The 8,728-nt window shown below is 29.1% G+C and overlaps 1 protein-coding gene across 1 annotated transcript; it reads right to left on the bottom strand.

Annotated features, from left to right (window-relative positions):
- Window positions 1-244: 244 nt before the first annotated feature.
- Window positions 245-2,070, bottom strand: LOC118062798 (protein CANDIDATE G-PROTEIN COUPLED RECEPTOR 7). Its single transcript, XM_035076644.2, has one exon. The coding sequence runs from the start codon at window positions 1,919-1,921 to the stop codon at window positions 596-598; it is 1,326 nt and encodes a 441-aa protein (XP_034932535.1). The 5' UTR covers window positions 1,922-2,070; the 3' UTR covers window positions 245-595.
- Between the last annotated feature and the right edge of the window lie 6,658 nt (window positions 2,071-8,728).

The raw sequence follows: 8,728 nt of genomic DNA, 5'->3' as shown, positions 1-8,728 counted from the left end.
AGAACTAGTAACAACAAAATCCACAATGCTAACAATATCCACCCCAACTTGGGGGGGGGGGGGTCCATTATCTTCATAATAAAATTCCAACCATTGGAAAATATATGCCAGAAATGTGCAGCAACTACTATGGGAAAACAAAAAACTGTAAAAAATAAACATGTGGTTTCAGTGCAATCATCCTTATGATGTGAACAGAAAACATCAAAGTGTACAGTTTAGGGGCCACAAGAGCTCAATAATATGAAATACTAAACAGGAATGGTATCAATTAACATATCATTTAGAACAAAGCCATTAGCTAGTTCCATAATAACAGAATGCATGACATTTCATTTTGACACAACTTATAAAGTGCACAGGTAATTATCAACTTAAAACAAGGAAGATCCATTAACCAAAAATACAGCCACTACTCAGTAAAATCAAAGTTTCTATAGCAGGAAAACGAGTTTGAAAAAAAACCTAAAGATAATAAACGAGTAGCAGCTGCAGTGTCAGACCTGTCCCAACAATCTTTTTCAGCACATCCAGTAAACCACCAGCAAAACATTGCATTTGCGGCAGTGAAATCACCAACCACTTCCTATCCATTTCAAAGCTCAAATTCTTCATCCCTCAAAGCCAACTCTGCAGCTTCCTCCTCCTCCTCGTCAAGAACAAAGTACTCATTCTTCTCCACGGGCCTGAACATATAAAATATCACCACATAAAACAACAAACTAGCAGTCTCCTCAGCAGCATTGCTCACCCACTGATACTTGTAAGCTGCAATCGTCTTCAATGCAAACACTACAATCCTTGTGAAATACAAGTACCCAATAACCACAATATAAAACTGTCTAAATAACTGCAATTTCGCCAGATTCCTAGCAGCCTTCCCATCCGTCTTCGAATTCTCTCTCAACGACCTAATCGACCACACGATTGGGAAGATAATAGCGCAACAACAAATAATATCAACCAATAAAAACACCTGATTCCAAGTTACCCAATCCTTAATAAAGGGACCAGTTTCACCAATCACAACGGAAGCTATATTAGCCAAGACCTGAAGTGGAATCACAACCATCAGCACCTTCTTCTCCTTCTCTTGCAAAAACGGCTTCAAAAATGACCAACCAGTCCCAATCAAAACTATAACAGTGAACAACAAAACCACACGAATAAACTGGAAAATGTAAAACAACACATCCCAACCGTGTGGAGTCCCGGTAACCTTCACATAATGCTTATCCTCAGCGGCACAAATCAAATTAAGAGCCTTCATAAGTAACAACCCACCCATCAATAAATGGATCCGGTGAACAGATCTTTTATTGTTATAACAAACATAAATCCATAACCCTAAAAATGCAGCATAAGCAAGGAAATAAAGAAAGAATAACGAAGGCAGTTGCGTTAACCCTGCAGAAAGATAATCCTTAGACCCGTCGCGGTCTAAATTATACACCTGAGTCTTTACGTACATGGACACGCGCGTTTCCGGCGCGCAATTGGCGAAGAAGAGTGAGTACTCATTTGGAGCAGTGACTGGATAAGATTGGTTAAAAGACGAGAGCGGAGGCGGTGAGAGATCTCGGAAAGTGAAGAGAGATAGAATGTAGTGAGAATCGAGAACGCAGAAGTTAGGGTTTTCTTGGATCTCGAGGATGACCTGAAGGAGAGATTCTTCGGAAAGGAGAAAAAAACCAAGGCGTGAAGAGACGGGATTTGGAGCGTTGACAGAAGAGGCAACGGAGACGGAATGCACGGAGATTGTCACGTGTCCAGTTGGCGTGAAGCCGAATTTTTCGAAGAGGATCATGGCGCGTGCGTCGTTGGTGATTGATAGAGTTTTGATCTCGGCGGTGGAGAGGGAGAGGACGGAGAGGAGGACCAGGAGGACGACAGGGAGGAGGAGATGCGGTGGTTTATTCATTTTGAGAGGAGGCTGTTGGTTTTGGTGGTGGTGGTGGTGGAGGAGGAGGAGGAGGAGGAGGAAAGACTAGAGAGTTTTCTTGAGGAGGTGGATTCGATGCTAAATGGTGGCAGGTCGTTGAGACAGATCTTGCCGGTTAAGAGGAATAGAGGATTCGTGTATTCGACGTCGTTTATAAAAAAAATGATGACCTACTTGATGCTAAAAGCCTGAAAGTCGTTTTGATAGTCAGGCCCAATTTTCAACAGTAGTTCCTGGAAAGGCCCATTCCAGGGAAATTATAAACTGTTTTTAGTTTTCAATTAGATTGTTGGCGCGCGGGCAATTATGACAAAAAAGTATATAAGCATATGTATTTTATAATATAAAAAAAATAATTATGACTTTAAATATCGTGGATATTATATTTTTTTTGAATATATTAATACAATAATATATTAAATAATTATTTTTCAAATACATGGACATTAATATATTGGATCTATCCAAATTAAATTGTCAAATATGTGTCTTAGATCATAAAATTATAATAATCTTATGGAAAATAAATAAAAATAAAATATGAAGATCAATTCATAATCAACCCAATATTGAAGGATAAAATTAAAAAAAATAAATATTAAACAAAAAATAGGACAAAAAATAATGCTAGAGTCAACCTAAATTAACCTGTTAAACTCGCAACAAGGATCATAATATTAGGATAACTCTATATAAAGAAAAAAGAGATCATGAAGCTTAATTTCCTACTAATTTAATGTTGAAGGATGAAATTGAAAAGAAAAACAAATAAAAAAAGAGAAAAAATCAAATCAGCTCAGGCTAACTTGTTAAATTCAGGACTTGGATTATAAGATCAAAAAAACTTCATAAGAGAAAATAAAATAAAATAAAAAAAGCTTTATTTCCAACATATCAAATTTCAAAGGTTGAAATAAAAAAAATCCATAAAATCATGATAACTCCATATAAAGCAAATTAAAAACAAATCATGAACTCCAATTCCCAAACAACCTAATATTGAATAATAAAATTAAAAAAACATACTATAAAAAAAAATAAGAAGATTAAGTTGTTGGAGGGAGAAACTAGAAAACAATATTCAATTAAAAAATAAAAATAAAAATAAAAAATAAATTAGGTCAACCTAAGTCAACATGTCAAACTTATGACTGTTGTCATGACATTATGACAACCCCATATAAAATAAATTGAAAAAAAAATACAAAATTCAAATTAAAAAAGTAACCTAAAAATAAACAGAAATAGCCCAAAGTCATCATGTTAAGCTCGCAACTCAAATCATAAAGATCAAGATAAAACTATATAAAGAAAATACAAAAAAAATGATGAGTTTTATTATTGTTAAGTTTAAGGATAATTTTTTTTTGTTAAATCAAATATTTCAGTACACTTTGGATTCCCACATATACTACAAATAAAATGTTTTAAAATATGAATAATATTTAGCAACTAAAATTATATCAATTTAACTTGTAATGCATTTCTTTACTTACAACAAAATTGATTTTATTGTTATTTTAATTCGTTTGAATTTATAATTTAATATATATATTTTAAAATGAATTATGCAATGATGCATAAACACATTAGATAGTTATTATGATTTCAAGCTTCAAACATATACATTAACCATGCGATGACACTATGAATTATTGTTAGTGGATGCATACTATATGATGCTAATGAGTATGCTACTAACTCTTTCACATGTGATTCATCGCGTGTTGAATAAATTTTTTCTAATAAAAAAATATGCAATTTTTTTCAATTTATTTTTAATTAAGAAAATCATAAATATAAATTAAAAAGATTATCCACACATTTAATTAAATGAACTAAAAACTATTTGGTGCTAATAAATGAAAAACAAATATGAACACATCAATTGACTCACCTCGTTACATGTCAAATAATGTTTTTTCTAACGCAAAACAATAAATATGTAGGTGTTGTTTACATATTTTTTTGACTTTGAGTAAAAAAACATAACTATGAATTGAAAAGTTAATACTTATATATAATAAAATAAAATGATGACCATATATGTTAATAAAAATGTGTAGGATCTCTGGTTAATTTTTAACATAGTAGAAGAAAAAAAAAAGACAATATTGTGAGTGCATTCACTATATCATGATTCTCTTAATCAAGAAATCTAAAAATGTTATTTATACAAAAAAAAAAAAACTACTATTTAAAAACAAGCCAAATAAACAATATCAAAATCAGAGAAAATGAATATTAATTGAAATATAAATTTAAAAATTATTTTAAAAAATACATATTATAAAAAGTATCTATTAAGAAAATAAAAAGAAAAAAGAGATTAGGCGCTACTAGGCTCAAAAAGCCAGGCTCGCGCACTTGATTTATTTTGAAAAAGAATAAATGACATGTTGTCTACCCCATTAATAAAGGAAGGAAAAAAAAAAAGGGGGCCCAGACATATGAGCTTGCAAGTATAGAGTGTCATTCATCCTATTAACAAAGTGGAAAAATGATCCAAATGTGTGGGCCTACAAGTATAAAGTGGTAAATATTTCAATTATCAAGAATAAGAAATAATAGTTTTTAAGAAACAATTAGGGGAAATTACAAAAGAATGAAGATAAAAACAAAAAAATATAACAATAAATAGACCAAGTGTAAAGTAATAAAATATATAAAGCCTACATAAAAAAACAAGCCATTTTTTTTTTCGCAAAAATAAAAGATTAATGTGTATGTAGTATTTAATAATATGTGTGTGTTTTATATTTAAAGTTAAACTTACCTTTTCAATGTGAATAGTGAAAAAAACAAACACAATTAAATATTTATTTAATAAAAAATGATTGAAAGAGTCAATAATGAGTGTATAAGTGTTATAGAATACACAAATATACATGATAGTTCAAACTTTCTTTGATTGATTGTGCGCACATTGATAAATTTTAAATGATGAGTTTTATTATTTTAAATTTAATTCTAAATTTATGTAAAAAAAAGAATAAAATTAAGTGATGAATTATAGAATACGGAATCAAACTTTTAAAATATGTTGAAGAATTTGGTTAGTATCAAAAGTTGAAAATTAACATAAGCTAAGAAAGGAAAGATTATTAACAATTAAATATTCAATGTTAGTACTTTATTAACAAAAAAAGACCAAGTATGGAGTAGTTTTTATTGTACACTCGTGTATTGAGTAGCATCTCACAAATCACCGTAGATTCAAATAGTGTTTCTATTTAATTTTAGTACTCAAACTGTTTTTCTCTTCGATTGATCCTTTGTGGCTAAGTTTGTTGCCAATTGCTATCAATTTATTGACAAAGGGAAAGATCAAAAGTAAAGGAACCAAAGTGAAAAAAGACAGAGAAACTAGGTGGTTTTTTTTTTTTTTCAAAATTAGAGCGAAAAGTTAAATTTCACTCTCCTATTTTCTAATTGATAAATTTTCAATCTCTATAGCTTTCTAAATTTAATTTTGGTCCAACATTTATTATTTTTATTTTTTTAGTCTTTAGTTTGAGAGATGAGAGAGAGAATCGTCGGATTACAATGGTGGAGAGAGAAAATGTAAACTTTTGCATAAAAAGTCGAAGATAATAAGACTTTGACAACTAATGAAAACTCATGATAAAATGAAATGGAGAAATAATGAGAATGATAATAATTTTATGTGTGTTGAAAGGGATAATATCCACAAACTGAATTTAAAGATGTTTTTGAAGTTAAAATAAAATGAGGACTAAGAAATTTAGTTAAAAATTCATAAAGTTGGCGAAATCGGCAACAAGTTTTATTGGATGGAAGAATTATGAAAATTTAAAATTAATGGGTTTTGTTGGATGGAAAAATAAATCCAAGAATTACAATAGAAATGATGAATAAAAAGTTAAGAAAGAACTACATGCAAATTGGTGTAAACCCCAATTAAAAATTAGTAATGTTACTGTGAAACAATAATAAGTCCATAAATTAAATAATTAGTAAATAAATATATATTTGGGGATAAAAAAATGATCTCAGGTATTCAGTAAAATAATTGATACGATTTATGAAAGAGCTAAATAACAAAATTCAGATTTATAATGAAAAAAATAACAAACTAACTAGTCTTACAATATCAAGTATAACTCTCAATCCAGTTGTTGGATTCGGCTAGAATTTTATACGGAGTCTTTTGACTTGATGTCCTACCTAGGGTTGAATTTGCAAGTCATTCGGAGTTTAGAATAAAGACTTATGATTTAGGTAACAACCATATAATTTACACGAAAATACAAGGGACATTAAATGAAGAGCAAAACTATAATTAGACATAAATTAGCTTACAAGAGGCTGTTTCCAGCATCCATGGATGTTTTTGGAGAGAGAGGGAGCTTCTCTCCTTTATTTTCTCAAAATTTTCTTAGGAAATTCACTAAAAATAAAGGGATTAAATGAAATGATGAAAGAAAAAAAGTGAAAGGAAGGATTTATAAGAAATAAGAGAGAAAAAATGTGGTAGCTAGAGAGAGAATCGAGAGTTTGAAGAGGGAGGGGAAGAAAAAGGTTGGAAACCTTGGAATCTCTTTTTGGTTTGATGTAGGTAAGTGATGATAAACCCTTGTTTTTAGTTTTAATAAGTTCTTGCATGATTTTCATGAATGCTAATTTATGGATTTGTGATTAAACTTAGTGTTTTATTGGATGATAAGTTATTGATGCCACACTTGTTATAAGTTGTGTTATTAAGCATATAAAATTAATGGGTAATGTGGAATAATGAAAAAATTTGAAAGTAAAAGCATGTTTTCCTTTGAACACATATTTGATCAACTATAAAATGAAAACAGTTTGAATTTTGCTTAAATTCTTGATTAAAATGAATTAATTATGAGTTGGTTGATATAAATTATATATATGCTATTTTAATCATATGAAATCTTAAAATAGAACCATTGACTCTTCAAAGGGTAGTCTTGACTAAGAAAAAAAGAGGTTGATTTGGTTGATGTAATTGTTGTAATAATTGCATTGAATTGTGTTAGATGAAATGTTAATGATTGAGTTTGATAGGATTGTTAACAAATTTAAAATAAAACTCATGCCTCTTTTTTCTGATAGATTCAGCTAAAGTCATAGTAGGAGATTTAAATTGAATTTATGAACTATAAATTGTTAAGTTATGATTGAAAGTATGTGATTATATGAAAATATATTAAAACAATAAAGGAATACTCATAGATTGCATCATGAATGTTTCAACTTATTGGTAAATGTTGTTTTTGTGGTATACGTGTTTAAATATTGGTTATGTTTTATGTAGAAATAGATGGATATAATTTGAATATGTGAAAGGTTTGGATTTTTCAAGATGTGCATTACTCATATGAATTTCTTTATTATTGGCTTGAAAATATAAATTGAATGGGAAATTGGAATGGAGATCCTATGATAGTTCATATGTTCATGATGAGCTGTGTCTTTGATGGAATAGAAAAAGGTTGTTTGATCAGAACAATATTTAGGAGTGGTAGGACACACTTAGGATCAAGGTAGGTGTTTGACACCTCGACTCTTAAATTTTTTAACTATTTCTTAAATAGTTATTATTTTTATTATATTATTAAATAATTATGTTGTGGAAAAATAATATAATAGATAACATAGAAATGCAAAGTTTGTATTGGATGTTATACGTTTATTTGAAATTCAATGTTCATATGAGGGGTCGATATAAATAGTTGGAATATAATATTAGAGTTGTAATGAAAATTATATGCATACATGAAAAAGTGAGATGTTATATATTTATTTGAACTACATGCTAGAATGATGAATAGAATGGAATAGTGTGCATGGTTATTTTCTATGAAAGGTTAGGATTATAGAATTGGATTAAAGAATTTTAAGGTCCGATTAAGAAATAGAATAATAATAATTAATTAGATAAATGATTTCAAATCATGTTTAAAATTTTATTTTAAAAGACACTATTAGTAACTTAAAGTCAAAGTTAAAGGTATTGAGTTTGACTAAAAAGTATAGTCAAAAGCTATTTTACTAATTTGTGATAATACATGCATGTAAAAGGTTAAATATGTCAAAAAAGAAAAGAGACGGGGTGGGAACTAGCAAAGAACATGAACTTTTATTTCTAAAGAGGAGTAACACATGTATAAATGTCATGAACCACGAGTGAGGCATTAAAATGATTTAATAAATGTAGTTAACTTAAAGTATGGGTGGTGATTGATGCTCAATGGATAATGAACATATAGTCATCAGGATCATGATCTATTCTTGATGGTGGTTGTCAATGGTGTGAAATGAATGTAGTAAGCTACTAAAGTAGAGTAAATTATATAATTGTGTAACAACTAAAATGTTGGTGTTACCATTAGAAAAGGGTAAAATAATCATAGGTGGAAAATATTTTGAGGGCTAAATTTAGAAATGATATTAATGATCTAGTTGTGTGCTTGTAGGAAGGCAAAAATGGTGATATGAATAAAATAAAAAAAATTATTCTGTTATGATAACTAATGTGTTGCACGAACTTTTTTTTAAAGAATATGAGCAATAAGTAAGATAAAGTGAAATTATTAATATGCTAAAAAAAATACATTTAAATTTAAATATTTACGCTTATGTGTATTTGTTACAGAATCTTCACAGTCCAAACAAGAGTGGTCATTTGTCTACTTTGTATTTTACTTAGACTTCGATAATAATTATGAATATATATATATATATATATATATATATATATATATATATATATATAATCCAATATTTTTTCTATTGATTGAT

The sequence above is a fragment of the Populus alba genome, chromosome 16 (genome assembly GCF_005239225.2).
Source record: "Populus alba chromosome 16, ASM523922v2, whole genome shotgun sequence".
In the NCBI taxonomy this organism is placed as follows: Eukaryota; Viridiplantae; Streptophyta; class Magnoliopsida; order Malpighiales; family Salicaceae; genus Populus; species Populus alba.
This window is presented reverse-complemented; position numbering and strand designations above follow the sequence as displayed.

Coding starts and splice junctions, on each gene's coding strand:
- LOC118062798 (XM_035076644.2), bottom strand. CDS start 1,921: ATGAATAAACCACCGCATCTCCTCCTCCCTGTCGTCCTCCTGGTCCTC.